This window comes from Aplidium turbinatum, chromosome 6 (genome assembly GCF_918807975.1).
Source record: "Aplidium turbinatum chromosome 6, kaAplTurb1.1, whole genome shotgun sequence".
Lineage (NCBI taxonomy): Eukaryota > Metazoa > Chordata > Ascidiacea > Aplousobranchia > Polyclinidae > Aplidium > Aplidium turbinatum.
The window spans coordinates 6,674,992-6,695,454 of NC_137477.1; the positions used below are offsets into that span (position 1 = coordinate 6,674,992).

The following is a 20,463-nucleotide window of genomic DNA, read 5'->3' on the forward strand; positions in this document are numbered from 1 at the left end:
GTAGGCTTTTATGATAAACTTATTCACAAACCAACCCAGTACGAAATCAATACGTTTAAGATGTCATAAGAACTAAAATTAATAGGCTACTCGGTTTTGAAATTATTTAGCAGCAAACGAGATACGACAGGATTGCACGAATGAATGCAAACACATTAAACAAACAAGGCAAGTGTATAGGTACTTTGCAGTTTACAGCAGGTGCATTGATTGTTACACTTTTCCTTGTCTGTTTACTACTTGCTAGTTTTAGGTCAATTTACGTAAACCTTTATCACTGCGACGCAAAGAACAGTAACCCTACTGGTGTATAAAAGGGTTTTCAATTTCACAGAGTTTCCAATCCCGTAGTTATAGATATCCCTACTGCTGCGATAGTTCAGTGAAATATGTTCAGTAAAAATGAAATTTGTAGAACTGATTTAATCGTCTGATTAGAACTTCATTAATCGTCTGCGTGTTGCCTTCAATAATGCGTTTAGAATTATACATAATTTGCCTAAACACTATAGCGTACGTGAACATCAAGTCTTGTGTAACATCATAACATTTGATGCATTACTTCGTAAATATGTTTTTTCTTTTGTTGGAAGATGCGAAGTATCGTCTAACTCTATTGTTGCCTCCCTGATGAGGTCTGATTGCCATCATATATCAAATTACCGTCTTCATTATAATAATTCTATGTATGCTATTAACTAGTTTTGATGGCTGCCATGTCATCTGATTGTTTTTATCGTTCTCAATACTTTCAGTTCTTCTAACTTGTAACGCTACCGTACCATTGTCTGTAAACTTGTAACAGTAGATAGCCTATTTATTGAGATTTTGTGCATTTGCAGTTTGTGCATTATTTTGTTATTTTTAGATGTTATTTCGTTGTTGTTGTTCGTTATTTGTGCATTTGCAGTTTGTGTATTATTTTGTTGTTTTGTTTTGGATATGGACAGCTTTGTCTGATGCAAATAAATTATTATTATTAAGCTACACAACTTTTATTTATTTATTACACATGTGTCATTTTGACCATTTGAGTCAGTTAAAATATTGAAAACTGACCCGGTAGTCTTTTTCTTCGAAGTGAATTACTTGGAAGCACCCAGGCGGAACAAATAGTCTGAGTTTCAAAACATTGACGTCATTGCCTAACACCGCTTTGTAAAATCGATCGTTCCGCGTCATCGGTTAAGGTGGTAAACAAACTGCTGTTGTCAGCAGAAGAAATACGCTGGAGGGAGCTTTCGCTATTTAACCAAAACAATATTTTCTCGTCATCAGTTGGCGGAATCTTGTAACTTTAAAAGCACAGTGATAGTGTATGATAGAAATTAATCTTAAAGCTTGTGTGCTGGGGACATGTGTCTGCATTGCCAAACTTACTTGAGCTTCGGTTAGCCTTGTTCAAATGGTGTTCTACTTGAATGCTTGCAAATGGTTGCAAGGAAATCAAACGTGCTCATTGCAGCTAAATGGAATAAAGTGATTTAAATAGACTACTTTTGTTTATGTTTAGGCTTAATGTAGCGAATAGTCTCATCTCAAGTAGTCTTATGTTGGAGGTAACCTTAAAAATTTGTTCTTTGTAGCACTAGCTTTTTCATTTAGGTTACATGCAGTGGCGTAGCCAAAGGGGGCGTTTTGGGGGTTATAACCCCCCTTTGGCACGCGTGTGACGTCACGATATTGAGAATGATGCTTTCAGTCTAAAAAAAATTGCCTAGTTTTATACAAAACTGCATTAAAAGAGTGAGTTTTGCCAATACCAAACATTCAAACATCTCAGCCAGGAATTAGCAACAAGAAAACATAGACACTTACAGTTTTATTTCCGAAAAATGCCGAAGAAAACATGATTTATCCTTTTGCTATGCCACCGGACAGCACTATTTTGCAGTAATATTCATACCCACATTTTTGTTGAAAATGCTCTCAGAATGCACCAAATTCAAAGTAATTTTTCAAAATTTTCTGGGGGAGGCTCCCCAGACCCCCCGCCGCTGGGTGTCGTTTTAGGCGAAAACTCCCCCTTTCAAAATTCCTGGCTACGCTACTGGTTACATGCCATTTACAGTTGAATAATGTTACAGATATATTTAAGCTTAGTTAACTGTTTGACAATTGCCGTTTGAAAATTGTTCGAACCAACTGCTTGAAATTTATGTTTTGCTTGTTTTTTTGAATAATCAAAGTTATTCTTCATCTCCTGCTGTAACTTTGTCCTGGAAAAAGTTTTGCTTCGACGTCTTGTTTATTACTCTGAGATCCCACAGTCATGGAGCTTGCAGATGTTAAAGTTGCTTTAAATCGTCCCTTGATTAGTAAGACAGACATTGACAATCTTGAGGTAAGTTTGATCTTGTATTGTACGCTACTTAGCATTGCCTTAGAAGTGAAAGGTAATATACATTACAGGTGTACCGCCCCGGTATCTAACATTAATTACCAGTAGCTTCTCACTTACCGGTACGGTACTGAAACTAATAGTAATATTGGAGCTGGTATACAAGTCCCCCCCCCCGGGTAACTTATGACAAATAGGAATTGACCAAAACATGTGGATTGAAGTGTGTGAACAGTAAAGCAAAGGTAAAATAGTTTCACCCTATATGTTTGGTCGAGTCCTGTCTTTGTCATGAGTTACCAAGGAGGGGGGGACTTGTATACCAGCTCCGTAACCATAATGTTAAATACAGAGTTTTTATAAGCTTTAAAAACTTGATTAATTGTGAAAATTTTTTCCTTTGAGAAAATCTCTTTGCAAGCTTAATTTTACTAGTTGTGCATTCATGTGGACTGTGGAGGCCTTGAGCATTGAAGCAGGCTCAGTTAATAAGATTGACAGAAAGAAGTATTCTCCCTACAGTATAATGAAGATTCCCAGTCAATCAATCAATGATCTTTTGTTTCTTTGTTCATAAAGTTGACATTTTAATCAGCTGACCTATCCAGGTGGACAACGGTTAACAACTTATATATTTAAGATAGTGAAATATAGTTTGATACAACCACTGGGTTTTAATTAAAACTAAAGTTTGCAGTTATTTTGTATTATATGATATAGCCTAACATGTTAAGAATTGGTGTTTGTTTTCCATTAGTATTTCCAAACATAACATCCTTGATTATAAATACAAAATAAAAATGAGTAAAACATGTTTAAGTTTGTGTTTTTTGCAGCGTGATGTTGTTGATTGCACATTTACTCGTTCTGGCACTGCACATCCAACCCAATTCCATGTAACGATACAAGGAGATAAGTCTGCACCACATGCAATGGTAACACTTCACGATGTTGGATTGAATTGTAAGTCTTGAATACATTTGTGATTTTCCTAACCAAGATATTTTGTTGGTTTTGAAGTGCAGAGCTTTAAAAATTTTGCAAAAATATTCTTATAGACAAATATAGTAAAGAATTAGACTGTTTTGCCAAACAGTGTGTTACAGTTTGTTTATTCCAAGCATCTTATAGTGTTAAACACTATGTGTATCAAGAACCTCTTGTGTGGTAAAAGTTGCAGACTTGCAGAGGTTTAACTTTCTTGATGAGAAAATTTTAAAATGTATGCGCTTTTTACTGCAGCGATATCAAACTATGGATCTCTTATCAACAGTGAACCAATGATGCCGGTTGTGCAGAAATACTGTATTTACCAAATTGATTTGCCCGGTCAAGAAGAAAATGCGGATCCATTACCTGCAGGGTAAAAATTTTATATTTAAATGCTCAAAAGTTTCATTTTTGTAAATTGTGTGCTTGATTAAAGTTGTCTGGTGAATTGCAATAGCTTATGATAGTATGGTATCCTTTATGGTATCAGTAGCTTTGATTAAAATTACTTTATTTTGTAACATATGAGTAAATTTATAGTAAGCAAAGAGCCTTCACAGAAAGTCCCTTTTTCAGGATTAGGGCAGTCAGGATGTTTTCAGCTGTTTTTTGTTAATTTTGATTCAAGTGGAAAATACACGACTCACATGTAGCCTGTTGCAGTCAACTATTAAAATCCCTTTCGAATAGTAATGAATTACTTTATGGAGCCTAATTGAAGCATATTCTACAATCTACCTGAATATCACTGACAACGTTTTCAAAATTGAGATAGCAGAGAGCATTTCAATAATTAGATTTCAACCTTGTTGACCTTTTCTGATATAGTTCATATTGACTTCGATATGAATCAAATTTGCTTTCTTTGAATATATATATAACTGTTTTCTTCAGTTCTGTCCCTTTAATTCGAAACGATTTTTGTTGGATAATGAACCATAATAATATAAGAATATGTATAAAAAATGAAAACTATCAATACTACAAAAAAGTGCTCAATGCTAAGCAAAAAAGCAAAGCAGAGCAAATTAAATCAAATATAGTTATTACTATCTGAAGCCTTTACAAATTGTTTCACCTAACGGATCATCAGAAGGTCTTATTCAAATAGAATCAAAAAATAGAATTCAAAAAGAATATGTATATACATTTTTAGTCACAATCTTGATATATTTTTTACTTAATTAAAACTCATTGCTGATAGAGTTATATACTCTATGCACATTACACATATCCTGATAAGTGATTGTTTTTGGATCTAGTTTGTAAACTGTGCTATAGTCATAATAGCCTATCTGTTAACTTTTTCATGCAGGTATGTCTACCCATCAATGGAACACTTAGCTGAGATGATTCCACAGATATACTCCCATTTCGGGTAAGCAGTTTTGTTTTTAATAACTTGCAACAAAATGTGCTGTTTGAAATGAACTTAAATGGAAAAATCCCTTTTTTTTCTTGCAATCATAAAGCCAAAACGCTGTTTGAGAATTTGGATTGTGCAGTGTTATACTACACCATAAAGTCAGTACAAAGATTATTTTTTTCAAATACGCTTCACCGTGTTTCACATGGTGGTAGCCTAAAACCAAATTGAAACACTGATGTCAATCAGTATGACAGTCATAAACTTGTGATCATGAAAGATACCACTTTCATTGCATTCCAGTGGTTAAGATACAATGGTGAGTATTTGTGTGGAGCCACTAAAAGTAAATGCCTATTTAAGATTTGACGAAGACTATAGTGTGTCTGTCTACATAAAAAGTGCCAAGAGCAATCATAATCCTAAGTTGACTTTGCTTGTGCTTTTTCATTCAAATGGAAATTGTAGAAAACAAGCAATTGTCAAAGTCTCAAAGATCTTGTTGAACGAAATCGAAGTCATGTTGTTCCAAATGCTCGAATTTTGAAAAACAGTCTTATCTTGCAATGTAAGATTAGACTTCTGGATAAACAAGCCGTGATATTGCTTTTGTAGACTTGAGAGCGCCGTTTGCGTTGGGACAGGTGCTGGAGCGAACATATTCATCAGATTTGCTGTAAGTAATGTCGCATTTCAATCTATATATAAGTCTTTGTTCCGCAAAAGTAAAATTTTAAAGACTTGAAAACTTCGCTTACTTCCAAAGAATATATATTAGTTTAATCATACAAATCAACATCATGCAAATATGTTCCTCATTGCTTCACCAAAGTTTCTACAATTACTTTCTATTGCAGATGAAAAACCCAAGTTTGGTCGAAGGCTTGTTCCTAGTCAATCCCACAGTTTCAAGTGTCAGCAACCTGTCATGGTTTGGGGAGAAGGTGAAAAGCTGCTGTATTTTGCTAAACTATTTTTTTTAAATCAATCTACCAATTAGTTGTAGTGACCTATGTGACTGTTTAAAACGTGCAAAAATAGCAACTAAAGTCAACGTTGCTCGGCCTGTTTTAATCTCCCAAAATTATGCGATCCATTCGTGAGACAACAACACAGGTGTGTAATCTTGCTGAGGTAACAAGAAGTTATCAGTGAGCAGACTAGCTTACGTGTGTTTTTATTGATTGCTTGTTCCAGGAATTTTACATCGTAACCATGTTTATTTCGCCAATCAACACAAATTTCATGTTGCTCATTTCGCTTCTAAGTTTCTGACGTACCATATTACCGTACTTGAAACATAAAATACATGTTGTTTGATAAAATCCTGGATAAAATGATGTGTTTGTGTTGCGAAGTTAGCAGCAATTAGTTGCAAAGGTTTAATGGGCACATGCGTTTGCAAAATAATTGTTTGGACTCGCAAATATGTTTCGTATGCACAACGTAGTTAATTGTTGAATCGACAAAAAAAAAGTTTCTTTTTGCCTGAAGCAGTTAATTTGGTGACACAGAACAAATAGTATTTTGACAAGAAATAAAAGTTTGTTATCATCAAGCCATGGGAAAGTGTCATTTCCATAACATGAGATTGTCTTTTATTACTTCACTTTTTGTTGACTCAACCTTTCATAAGCTTTGGCTCATTCGCACAATAAACTTCGATTTGACAAACGTGGCATTGTACTATCCTGGCAGGCTAATGTGTAAATATCATCAACGCTTGGGAGCCATCTCTTGTTGTGTCACGTGATCACTGACGTGTGTGTTTGCTCGCTCTTTCGACACGAAGAAGCGATGTAAACAAAGTCGCTGTGTGGGCGTTGTCCCGGTTGAAGACGTTTTCCGCTTTGCATGAACATGATTTGGTTTGATTTCTCTTGTCATTAGCTCTAATTGAATATATTTTATTTAATTCATTTCTGTGCGTTTTGTTAAAGATGTCATACAGTATGAAATTCTCACGACTTCCAGTTGTTCCTTTATTCAATCCAGCAAAAATTAATTAAGTTTGTTCAAGCTATGGCTGTTCGATAATCTTCTTTTTATATGATGTTTAGTTGTTTACTTGCACCGTCAAGTTCTAATTATTGATCGCATTTTTATATCTATTGTTTACTTCAGATCACCAATATCGCGACTCCATTTAGCGAGAAAGTGCTCAACTATCACTTCACCAAGGTAAGTGAAAACTTTTTATAAACTCAAAATTTTTCGTTCCTAAAAGAAGCGATCTAAACGGGTTGACATGACATGAAGCTATTAAGATTTTTGTAAGTTATCTTAGCATTATTTTGTCGTCGTTTTGTTCTTATTCACCTCGTAACCTTGTCGTAGTGGTATTCATTGGAATTTAATTAAGCCGACGGAGTGCGATGTGGTATCAGCATTTGACTCATTGTCTTGTTTAAATGTAATCGTATGCAACAACAGCGATCCAGGAATATCAACTTTCAAAACAGCCCACGTATCTCTGATGTAAACACATCTCAACATTTTCGAAAATATGCGAAGTTGTTTTTATTTTTGTCTGTTTCGTACACCTCTGTTGAGCACCCAGGTCAGTGCCCACTCTGTCTTTGGTGTCACAGCAGAAGAGTTGTACACTGGCAGAAACCTGACTCAAACAAATCACACGATAGAGTTTTCACAATATTGCCCTGGTTTGATAACAAAACACTTTGTTGTGTTAAATCAATTTTTACACCCACGAAACTTTCAATTAACTCAAAGGTGGGACGACGCAGCGGATAAGGCGCTCGCGTTCCAATCATGCGATCCTGGTTTGACTCCCGGCTGCCTGTTGTTAAAAACATCGCTCTATCCAGGGTGCAATAACTTAGATGGGCGTAGCTGCTGAAGAAAATGCGGCCGAGAGAAAGGAACTGGCCACCCTACTCTCGTTAGTGCCGAAGGCTCAGTATAAATATAATGAGAACTTTATCTTCTCATCCCCTTTTCATCCCCCCTTGTCGTTAGATCGCGAATAACATCCTCAATTTTGTTCCAGGATGAATTAGACCGAATGGATCATGATCTTTTGGAAGCGCACCGCAAACACTTCAAACAAAACATGGTGGAAGAGAATGTTCGCATGTTCTTCCACGAATTTGAAAAGTAATTTGAATGTCTTTGCGCGAGCTGTGTCGCATGGCTTTATTTTACAGACATATAAAAAGAAACAGAAGTTTAGGAAGAACTAACAGACGGACTGTCGATATGTTTAACAACAGTACAATTAACAAATTGGGACAAACTGACCTTTATTTTACTCACTAACTTTAAGCGTGGACGCAACCCTATATAGTCATGCAAAGAAACGCAGAAAATGCAAATGAAGAACGTGGTACAGAACGCTGATTGATTGCAACGTGCAAGTGCGAATGCAATCAATTCTAACTTCTGTGCCAGAATCGTAGGAGCCAAGACAGCAAAAAATCATTTTTTGCATGGGCGATGTTGAAACTGTAAAAACTGCAGCTTTTGCTGGCTGGAATGGTCTGTTGCAGCAACTCTCGCAATGTGGTACCCATAAACGTAATGTTAACTAAACAGTCACAACCATACAGAAAATCATCCGTTTTTACGTTGATTCAATGTCTGCTGACGTTGAATCAATGTAAAAAAATTGTTGATTTGCTGTCTGAATAGTGTGGTGTAAATCGCTCTATGTTAGTTTGCAGTTGTTTAAGGATATGAATTGTAAAATGTTTTACAGTTTGAATATGGGCTTGGACAAAAAGGTTTTTCTTATGTAAAAAACTTGATTAATAAATTTTTTAAATTTAAATTCAAGCTTAATTGAGCTCTTACGTCTTTACATTTTAATTTTCAATTAATTTACCTCTCTCATTGCGTAGGCTATGACAAGTTGATGGATTCTATCCCTGAGAGATTTCCCGCATCGTCACACTAGAGTCTCTATTTGCTACAATTTGCTTCATTATTACATCGATTCAATGGAGAGAAGAAAATATTGATATGATAGTCAATAATTAAATTTCCGAACTTTTTCTTAAAAAAGATTGTTATTCACTTTCTAGGCGCCACGAAATACATTTGCAAAGGTCCGTGGATCCACAGCAAGCTGACAAAACAACTCTGCAGTGCCAGACCCTCATTCTAGTTGGGGACATGTCTCCTTTTGTTGATGATGCTGTGGAGACCAACTCACGCCTTAACCTCAAGAAATCGACGTTTCTCAAGGTCAGAACTAAACTACATTGAAGTAGAGATACTATAGAACATGATGTTTTTTATCCTCTGCTCCAGTTTCTCGATGTTTTTGAGAATGAAAAGTTACACATTTAGGATGCAAGGATGTCCTCCATTTAGGATGCAACCGAACGGTTTAAACAAGTAAATAAAATCAGCCAGGATGGAAAACTTGTATAATTTATTGATAAAGCCTTTGCCGCTATCAAGGTGGCTTCTTCAGTATTTTTAAAAGTGGAATCAAGGATGTTTTTATATCCGAATTTGGATGATGATGATCTGGTTCCGACATTGAAAAAACTACGTGGAGAATAAAGTGGCAGCTACTCAACACGAAAGTTGAACTATAGTGTCTAGGGCGAAAGTCGAGCTCACTAACTGTTGCGCCATGTCCCTACCTATGGTGACTCCCCACATTGAAGTACTTGCTAGCAAAAGTATTCAGTATAAACACGTGAAAATGACGACAAAAACTATTCTACGTTTCTAAAACGGTTTTTAATATAATGTTGGAGAGAAGTAGGTTTACTGAGTCATGAACAGGTCCACCTACTCACCATGCGCTTTTGTTGTGGGTTATCTGGTATGGCACTTGTGTTATAATGATCACTTTGGTAACTTTTACTTCGAACTTCCAATTATCTTCTTCTTCTTACGTATGAGGTGGTAGCAGTTACGTATTTCATCCAGGCACTGCAGCCACTGGACTGTGTTGCTATCAAGCGCTGTAAGATTGGCATTTTCATTTCAAGATCTGTAAATGTGGCATTGATGGACGATGTGTTGTGCGGTTTGGGAGACTGATTCACATACACAGGATGACGATTCGACAAGACCCCACTTGAATATATTATATCTAAAATGTCTCACTCCAGTGCAAACACGATTGAGCTTTACCCAATCGTTGTGGGGTAACTCTGATCCTTGGTGGAAGTGAGGTGTTGAAATTACTCAACTCCTCTGGTCTTGTAGTCTTATCCCAACGTTTACTCCAGACTCTTTGAAGGTTAGAATTTCCATTTTGAGGTCCGTACATCGGGCTGTGAATTATCGAAAATGCAATACACCATATGAGTTGAACAAAATCAGTAGATCTGATCCGGAGTTTTTTCAACGCTAGATCGCATTACTTAAAATTTATGTTTTCATCACAGATGGCGGACGCTGGAGGAATGGTACTTGTAGAGCAGGTTTCCAAAGTGTCCGAATCTCTCATTTACTTCCTGCAGGGTCTTGGCCACAGTAAGTTGCTGAGCTAAGACATTTATGTGATATACAATAATTGATGATTCACTGTAAATGTAAATAAATGATGTTGATATTAAATTTAAATAATTGATAAAATTTTAAATTGATGATAAAAATATTTTGACTGCAGTTTGTTTAAATATCGTAGTGACGTATACCCTTTTCACTGGCCATTGGCTTTGTTTCTTGTACAACGCATTTTACTATTTTTGCGTTTTTTTACACCTTAAATCAGTTTCAAATTGTTTCTTCAGCGGCAAAGCGTGGGTTTGAACAAAGTCTTAAACGAATATTGCATTCTCTCAAGAGTGGTTTTAATTATTCATTGTAATACAAAGCCACAGCTCCATTTGAGATAATGCAACGACATTTCGTTTGCCGCCAAAATGGTGGCGACATGGATAATTTTCTGCACTATTTTGTAATTTTTAATTTTCAGATACACTTAAAATACTTGATGAGAAAAGAGCGAAAAGCCTTCAGTGCTATAGTTTTCACAAAAAAAAGCTTAGCTTGGAAGCGTGGGCAGCTACTGTATATTATGGCTAATGCGATGGATTAATCAATATTAATGTATACTTTGCCAAAATATGACCGATTTCATTCAAAGTAGTTTTATGACGGTAGCAGAAAACTGATTGCATTTCTCCATCATCAATTTAAGGTGTGCTTATTGATTTTTTTCTGTACCGCAGGTAACATCTGCAAAGCTATGGATATTTCAATTTTGTGTCTTAAAACATGAGGTCGTATCTTCCAACCTAACATCAAATACAATTTCGCAAAATACCACTTTCAATTTCTGTGATTATCAGATAAAAGATTTCTTCTATTTCTTAGTTTAAGCAATCATATTCTTTTGTTCGTCTTCTGCGATTATAATTTTCGAAAATATAACATATGTTGTTATTGACTGCTCACCAGGGCAGTTCTGCTTAATAATTAACATGGTGATGTTCAAATGCAGCGTGAAGAATTCATACGATCACTTCTATCACCAGTAACGTTAGATCAATGAACTCATGTCAAAAACTTTCTTCGCGCTTGATGAGTGGTTTCCTTAACTCAAACAGATTAAAAAGGCGGACAAAATACAAATATTATTGAAAAATTATGTTGACTATCGCAAAGACTGTTTCTTTACTGCAATGTACGGTTGTCTTGCAGATTAATACAAAATTAAGCGGCAATAACAAATATCTTGACGTTGTGTTGGCGCTAGTTTGTTGAGTTTCTCCGAGAACTTCGTCCACGTACTTCGTGCAAAAGTGTTTGTGACTTGAGTAATTAAAATGTGGGTTTTGAAAAATTTGAACAACGTTTATTTCATGGGGGCGTTTTTCGCAGCGCGGTAGATTTTATGAACTTTTCTGATAATTGTTGGAGCGTTCATCTGATGAATGCGAAAATAAAAGCAGAAAGATACGAGTTGTTTCATTGCTTCACTGAAGTTTCCGCACCTATATAAACGTGGCTCCTATGCTTACTGTATGAAGATTAAAGAATTAACAGTTTCTTTCTCTCACAGTTCCAGGAGTAATCATGACCAGGCTAGCCCGCTCCCGCACGATTTCTGCCAGTTCCATCGGCTCTTCTGACGGAGAACAAAAGCGGATTCGTACTTGCTCTGGTGGCTCCATGGGTGAGTCAAACTGAGTCTCACCCCCAAACCACTTGACAGAAATTCAACATTTTAAGAATGTTTTAAAAGTACATTTTTGCTAAACCGTATAGCGCTGCTTCTTATGGATTTGCTGTTGATTGCTGTTGTCATTATTACTGTTGATAATAATAAGCCATTTATTAGTGTACATTAGGGTGGAGTGAAAATAACTTTTTCGCGAAATTCAAAAACATAGCCCCCTAAAAAGTTGCTTTTGTTCATGAAAAACACATTTGTAAAAAAAAAATAATGTCTTGATGAATCTCAATCCACAAATCAAAGATGGCCGCCAACTTTGCTTGAAAATACAGTAAATTCACCATAACTTTGCCAATACTTGCCCAATTTTCATCATATTTTAACAAGCTTTCCTCGTTCATGTCATAAAACACTAGAAATACATATGATGACAGCGTGAGCAAATTATGACGTCACCAAATCCAATATGGCCGCCAAATTCAGTTTTTTACATGTCCTATCCATGTTACACACTTCTTTTTCGATTTGCTCCAACGTTTGACAGTTATATGGTTATGCTGTTTTCTGTCGTAGGTACGATTTGTTCCTCTTGATAATAGTAAATACAGATGGAAGCTTTATTTAGTATAGTATTCATCTAGAAATCAAAAATACCTTCAATAATTGCAACAGAGTAGGATAGGACGTTTAGCCGTTAAGACCGTAGAATTAACGTTTCCAGTTCACGCCACGTGGAGGCAGTCCTACATGTGAACCCTTTAGGGGACAAACCGGGGATGGAATACGTTTGCCGCCCAAGGGCATTCTGGATAGTCCAAGGAATATGAATTTCACCCCAGAATGACCTGTTTAAAGTAACCTTCACTGAAATTCTAAACTTTGAAATCAGCCTTGCTATCAAACTTTAGCATTTTGCGCCTGCTCTCTAATCGAGCCCTGATGAAACCATCTCTGTTATCTTCTCCACAAACGGAGTCTGAAGCCTCTGTCACAAGCTTAACATGGCGTTCCACATGGCGTTTCCACAGGGGAAACTTTCAACTGTGAGAGGACTCATCGTGAATGGATTTGTTTTGATCATATTAATCAAATCTTCATTGCTAAGGTTTTTGGTGTGGGGAGGTTCAGTGATATCTTTGTGCCAGTTCAGTGCCAGTCAATTATTTCTATATAATTCCTAGCGTGAAGGTTCAAGGTTGGCACTCTAAAAACTCGCACTGTACTGCTGCTCTTGCGTTCTCTGGACTTCAGTTATCGCCTGAGAGCCAGTTCTCTGATACTGATGTTGTCGTCTGCCAACATTGCCAGCAGAAAGTTTTCAGGGTGCGCAAAAAGGCATTTTTCTGGATAGCATTCATAACAACTTCCTTAAGCTCATCCTCAAGTTATCTGGCCTTGTCTACCATGTTGTAGACATGTTTTGCTCCATCTGTACACAAAGATGCCTTTTTAATAGAGAACCACATCGGTGCATACACTTTCAAAATAAAAGTGACAACAGTCTTCAATTCTATGGACGGTGCTTCTGTTGAAATAAAACAACCGCAATATGCGATTTGTTAAAGTCAGCCATCTTGCTTGATTAATTGTACCAGGGCATTTGAGTGAAAGGTCCAAGGAGCAACAACCTTTGCTAATAGCCAGACAGATTTCAAACAAATACTTCTGATCGGTGCAGTCTTTGGGTTGCAGTTTGTGCTCTAAATCACAAGGTATTTTGTCAAAATTTACCAGTGGTTGACGATCACAGGTATGAACGACTTTGCCGATTGGTCCTGCAAATCCATGGGGGCCAGTAATTGGACCATTTATCTTCTGAAAAAGATACCTGAAAGGAATCTCATTGGCATGCAACAGGCAGATACACCATTATGGTTTACCTATCAATCTCTTTTGCATTAAACATTGTCTTATCTTTTTGGCCATCAAAATATAAACCTGTAATCTTTGTGCTGACTTCACCTGACAAAGCTGTGCGTTTCTTCATCCTTTCCCTGCGAACTTTGCTTCTGTTGATCACCAAGGAGTTGCCGCCTTGAACATCAGCATGAACAGAACTCGCTATGGCTTCTGCTGGCCTGCTGCCCTATCTGAGACTCCATATCTGTCACAAATGGTTGCCATTGTTTGCAAAGATTTGGGGAAGACCTTTCTCTTCTTTGGACAGGAAGCAAATATATATGTACCACTATTGTTAGGACATTCTGTGTCACTGTTACTGTCACTATGATAAACCTGAGATGATGCAGACGACTGAGTTGCACAACTTCTTGGGGTCATTTCACAATGCTTTAACAATGTTCTCCTTTTGTTTCTTTTTTCTAGCTTTTGTGTTTCTGCTTTATCAATTCTACCAATAATCATTTGCCTGGCATTTCTTTGATTTATCAGAAATTCTACGACACATTGCAATATAGGCTAACTGAATAACATGGCTTGAGTCAATTAATATGGACACGACTGTAACTATTTCTGGTATAAGATGAACACTTTTGAACATGTCTGCAATACGCAATCATACCCATTAAAGAAGAGAACGTAGCCTATATATCTATAAAAAAATGAAAGAAGAAATAGTAGAAATGGAAAAAATGCAAAAAAACTGAATTTGGCTGCCATATTGGATTTGGTGACGTCATAATTTGCTCACGCTGTCATCATATGTATTTCTAGTGTTTTATGACATGAACAAGGAAAGCTTGTTGAAATATGATGAAAATTGGGCAAGTATTGGCAAAGTTATGGTAAATTTACTGTATTTTCAAGGAAAGTTGGCGGCCATCTTTGATTTGTGGATTGAGATTCATCAAGACATTATTTTTTTTATTTTTATTTTTCACAAATGTGTTTTTCATGAACAAAAGCAACGTTTTAGGAGGCTATGTTTTTGAATTTCTCGAAAAAGTTATTTTCACTTCACCCTAGTGTACATGAGAGAGGCGTTCTACGGTGATACATTGCAAAATACACGATTTTAGAAAATAAGATGTACGTGACGACTTGGATCATTTTAGATAAAACAAAGGATAATTGTTCTTTACAGCACTGCAGTCTAGCATAGCCTACTCCATTACATTAGCTAAGTTGTTTAATAGTTTTTTTAGGAAGCTTGTTTAAGTTGTTGTTTACCTGAAGAAGTTAGTCTTGGCTAGTTTTTGATAACCACAAAAGGTTTATGTAAGCACGCCAGCTGCTTTAGTACTGTATTGGTAAAACGGGCAGATCAGTCAGAGAAAAACCTTGTCAAGATGCAGCTTATGTAGTGCGGTACTTTCACGACTTAGGAGTTCTAATTATATTTTTCAAGCCAAAAGAATCCAGTTTTAAAGGTGAGATAATGATTTATAAGTTTGTGTTGGTGGTATAGGTATAGTGTTCTCAACACACAATTATATGTCAGGCGTATTGCAGTAGTAATTGTTAAGGCATTGCATCAGCAACATTTCAGTTTGAACATGCAGTGCACCGAAGTTTAGTTTTTACCGAATTTCTATTTGAATAAGCTGAAGATGCTATTACTATAGCGAAATCGATTCTTAATAAATTACACTAAGAGGTTAAGTTGTTGTGCAAATGCCAGCATTTGGTGAAAGCAAATGGCAGTACCGAAGTTTAGTTGAAGTTATCTCACTCACAGCGACCACAGCAGTAGCTTGAGGTAGAAATTTTCATCCTGATGGACAAAATAATTGATTTTTCTCCTACAGCTGCGCTGACGCTCTCTGTTTTGGAAAACGCTGAGAGCAATGCATATCTGCAATGGTTACAGCGCTGTATAAAACATACTATTATTATCATACAAACAAATTGATTTTCACACCAGTCAGTTGTTTGTATTACAAGACATGTAACCGAGTCGTTCATATCAAGCATTGTTGTGGGTTTGACACTGGTCAGAAGATATTTTCTTTTCTTGACCTTTATTATCATTATGCTTTCTTCTATCGAGTCTTCTAAATTTGGTTGATACACCACAGATCGACACATTGTATTGCGACGGAGTTGTATATTGAAAGGTCCTATTTGCTGCACTGGGTGGTAAGCTGGAGACACACAAAACGATGGTCCATTGTTGTGGGCATTATGCATTAAAACATAATATCATAACGTCGAAGAGTTAACTGTAAAATTTGCAAACAATTCTGAAGGCTTTGTATTGATGTCCATTTTAAATCGCTACTAATTTTAGATGCTACAGCTGGACAAGTCGGCTCTGGCGCTCAAGGAATGATGAAGAACGCTACAGGCCAGTCTGACAAAGCACAACTTGTGCCTGGTGCTGTCTGTTAAAAGACCTTGTTTTTCTAACTGTGACAAAAAATTTTACAAAGAGAACAGCATATCGTATTGCAAATGACTCACACAAAGTTGGAAGAAATAACTTCTTTGATTTGCATGCGACATGCAAAAACAACTTTGGTTTTTGCAACCGTGTAAATTGTACGAAGATGTTAACATTTGGAATACAAAGTTCAAACTGTTCATGATCACATGAGTCTGTTCTCAAACCAGTATCTACTTCCTAGTTCAAACTGTGACATTTTAAACATGAGATTGGTTTTTCTACAGCTAAACATGTACTTGCCAAGTGCGATTATGCGCTGTGTAATGATTGTTTTGAGTAGATTTACGCCTGGAACTGCTGATTCTACTAATCTACTTGCAAAGAAGCGATATTATTTCTTAAATTTTTGGCCTGTGTAGCTTCATGCTGTTAATTGAGAAATTTCATTCATTCTTGTAGGAATGTGTATGTAAAATTGGCTGGCTACACAGAGTCGCAGACTACCTAATTTTGAGTGCGGTTTTAATTCACATGTTTCTCGGTTAGCAGTTTTGACACAATGCGCGCGAAAGTCACCATATTTTAAATCGTGCTAACATAATTCGTTGAATCGAGTAATTGTAAAATTAAAAAAAAAATTGAAGATTTGACAAGGTAAATGTGAAGTTGCTTACAAAGCCCTATTCGTTTTGATCTTGTTGGGTTGGTTCCATCGACGTCCGGTTTTGGCGTCTCGGAGTCATCTTGGGTGAGGGCAATTTGTTTATTTTAAGCTGTTATTTGCTAATTGTTTTTCGCCGCTAATAGTGTAGGCCTGCTATCGTGATGTTTATTTTGTTGAAGTAAAAAAAATGCAGATTTGCACCAAATGTTTTCAAAACTATTGGCCGTTATGCAATCCTGCACCAATCTTTGTAAGCATTAAAAATTGAACAGTTTATTGGTCCTTTCTGAATCGTAAATTATTTGAACTACCTTGATCCAACCTTGTTGCATGTTGAAATATAGCACTTCAACGGTTTGAATTATGATAAATCCAGCCTTGTATGTTTCATAATACATGAATAGTGCTGGCTTGACTACAAACACACTAAAATATCGGTATGGTAGTCTAATGGTGAAATATCATAACTTCGTGTTTTCGTGTTGTCGTTATATATCAAGGCTCCTGTCGGTTAGCCCATAGCCATTGCCTGGTGTCACCCGTCAATGGAGCTCTCCATACCATGAGGTAGTATGCACAACGGGTAATCCTTGATTATGTGGACTTCCGCCTGCATTTCAGCACACTCACAAACCTCCATTGAGTTATATCGAGAATTGTAAATCATCGTCTACTGTGTACAAATACACTATCCTGTACAAAGAAAAGCAACAAGTCATATGGCATTTCACGACCATACATTTAGTTTGCCGTTTGTTTTTCTGCATCTGTCTGGCACCGTAATGTTGTGATTCTGTTCACCTGCGGGCTGGTGAAATCACTCTGTTTCATGTTGCTTGTTACGCCACCTGGAAAATGAGCCTCTTGTTTGCTCGCACCATGCATTTTTGTCGTTAGCTTTTGTGTTGTGCTGCTGCGCCGTACGTGTCCATAATTTTTGTGGTGATAAAAACCAACTTCAGGCAATGGTGGTTATTTTATTTTTTTTACACAACAATTACGCAGATAACAAACACAAAGAGATGACAATACAGTACAGACATTGCACTAGGTTAAAGAATCAGGTTCATAGAAAAGGGCGCCACTCCAAGTCTAATATAATACGTAAGCTCTACCAAGTGAGGGAGCTCTACATCTGCCATAAAAAAGTTGAGCAGTCACTGGTGTAGCAATCATTTGCATTGTGCTTACAGCCAGGTATAACCGGAACCGTTGAGAAAATAACATAGGCCATGGGTCATCAACCTTTTTTGCACGCGGGCCTCGTTGGTACTAAGGAGAGCTGTGGCGGGCCGCACTAATAAAATTTTAGGTAGGTTGATTCTTATGCGAGAAAAGAAATCATGTCGTACTCAGTATCCAGCGTTACATGTTGTTAATATTTATCTTAGAATATCGCAGCAACAAAATTAATAGAACAACGCTACTGCCACGCCAAGCTCCTTTAACAACACTTTTGACTTCTTTAACAATGCCTAATAAATGAGGCCACCTGTTTTACGCACTTGTAGCGAGGCGAGCGGCTTCATCAGAATATTTATCGCCAAGCAAGAGTATGGTGTTGTTATTTCGCTTCACAAAAGATATCTTGCAAGATGCAAGTTGCAGTTAACAGCTTCAGTAAACAAGAAAATGTTTGACACATCGCAATACAGGCAACAGTAGTGACCTGCAAACATATCAGCGAAAAATAGGCTCCAATAACAGGGAAAAATAAACCAAGCACCATGAAAGAAGGGCTTGTGGAAATCAACGAAAAATCGTAATTCTATCGTAATTCAAGGAATTTTTAAGAGGAGATATAAATTTACAATTAAAACTGAAACTGATATCTTGTTACATCAAACCAGTCATGTCATATGAAAGTGAAAGTTGGACCTGCAGCAAAGAAATTCACAAAAATATTAATGCTTTTCAACTCTGGTGCTACAGAAGAATATTAAAAATATCATATAAAAAACACATTACAAACGAAGCCATTAGGAAAAGAATTGGAGTGCAAGATAGATGGGCAAACGACTTAGCAAAACAAAAGATGAAATTTGCAGGACATATTTTGAGCGGATCGGCGGGACAGCTACATCAACTGGTTATTGAAGGTATGGTGGAAGGAAAGAAGTGCAGGGGAAGAAGGAAACGAACATGGGGAGATGACGTAATACAGTGGGCTGATTTGTCAAGCATCGGAGAAACAAAAAGAGTAGCGAAAGAACGTGACTTGTGGAAGAAAATGACAGCCAACCTTCGGATCGGAGACGGCACGTGATGATGATGATGATCGTAATTCATGAACAGTGTTCTCTCTAAAAAAGCAATGAGTTGTTTTTTCATCATTTTTGTGAGAGTCTATAAAACCGTCTTTCTTTGATTACTAGACAACTGTCACTTGCGGTGCTTATCAGCATGGTAAGAATTGATGATTAACAACATTTTGCAGTAGCCTACTAAGCTAAATGTTTTCATAATACAACCAGAAAAAGTCTTTAAATGACTGATGTTGATGAGTCCAGCCTCATGGGCGAAACCCGTGTCTATCGCTGAGTTCCTGCTACACTCGACTGCCGAGAAACATATAATAATTTGCCAATTTATTATAAATTGCGTTGGCACACCGACCTATTTTGCCTACAAACTTGCATAAAAGGAACACTGCTCGTGAAACACAATAAACATGAAACGCACACTAGGGTTTACGTGGCATTTACAGACTTAAAATAAGCAACCCTATGCTCACAGACAATTTCGAAATTCGAAAACAGATGTTTTAATCAACCACTTGGACAGTGTGGCTAGACATCGCATTGGAATAACTTTAATCAACCCCCACCTAGAACAACAATCCGATTGGTCGGTCAGTGGAATCGTACGGTATACAAAGCGAAAATATGCTTCCCGAAAAGTATTTTTTGCCTTCATGCTCTTTAACTCCTCAAGAAAAGTATTTTTGGTTATACTTGTGCAGTGCACGGATACCTTCCGCGGGCCGCCAGTTGGTGACCCCTGACATAGGCCGTTGAATCATTGCTACACAGAAGAAGTGGTGATTTTTGTTTGAATCTGATGGCCAACTACTTTCGTCACATGAACGTTGTGACAAAAAATGAATAAACTAATTGAATGGTTTGGATCTTTATCCTCGGACTAAGAAAGCTACTGATGTCGGTTGTTCCTGGCAGGTTTGCATACTTGTAGAAGCTTTGGACCATTGACTCAGACCCGGTTACCGATGTTGGCAGAGTATAGTGTCCTATTGTCGAAGTGTTGGTTTGGTTTTGAATGTTTATCCTCTGACTGACAAAGCCTTTGATAGGTTATTACTGCCAATCTCACATACATGTAGAGGCTTTTGACGCACAGCCGGTTACCGAGATTGACAGAGTAAAGTTTCCGATTGTTAAAATATTGCTCCCGGGAAATTATTCCATCCACTGGGTATCGCTGAATAGAGAACAGTCCTTAAAATGCGTTCAAGCGCACACCTCGAGAGCTGAACCAGCGCCGCTTTGTGCACAGAGTAGGGCACTTATCCAATTTAGCTGCCGAGGCAGACTGACATGAAACGTCACGTTCTAATGCTCTCGTTATTATTAAGTATCTAACCTAAAGACATAATACAGTAGTCCCCGCTTATTAAGCCCACCTTGGGACACGACGATTTCGGGTTTATTAAGCGGATGAGCCTATTAAGCGGTGGACGATTATATCTGTCACT

At 37.1% G+C, this 20,463-nt stretch overlaps 1 protein-coding gene across 1 annotated transcript; it reads left to right on the plus strand.

Annotated features, from left to right (window-relative positions):
- Nucleotides 1-2,091: 2,091 nt before the first annotated feature.
- On the plus strand, nucleotides 2,092-17,717 carry LOC145771617 (protein NDRG3-like). The gene is made up of 12 exons (XM_082583332.1): nucleotides 2,092-2,344; nucleotides 3,178-3,304; nucleotides 3,584-3,704; nucleotides 4,647-4,709; nucleotides 5,313-5,373; nucleotides 5,555-5,641; nucleotides 6,822-6,878; nucleotides 7,708-7,814; nucleotides 8,741-8,903; nucleotides 10,067-10,154; nucleotides 11,689-11,802; nucleotides 15,992-17,717. The coding sequence occupies exons 1-12, from the start codon at nucleotides 2,273-2,275 to the stop codon at nucleotides 16,090-16,092; spliced, it is 1,161 nt and encodes a 386-aa protein (XP_082439458.1). The 5' UTR covers nucleotides 2,092-2,272; the 3' UTR covers nucleotides 16,093-17,717.
- Nucleotides 17,718-20,463: the final 2,746 nt, after the last annotated feature.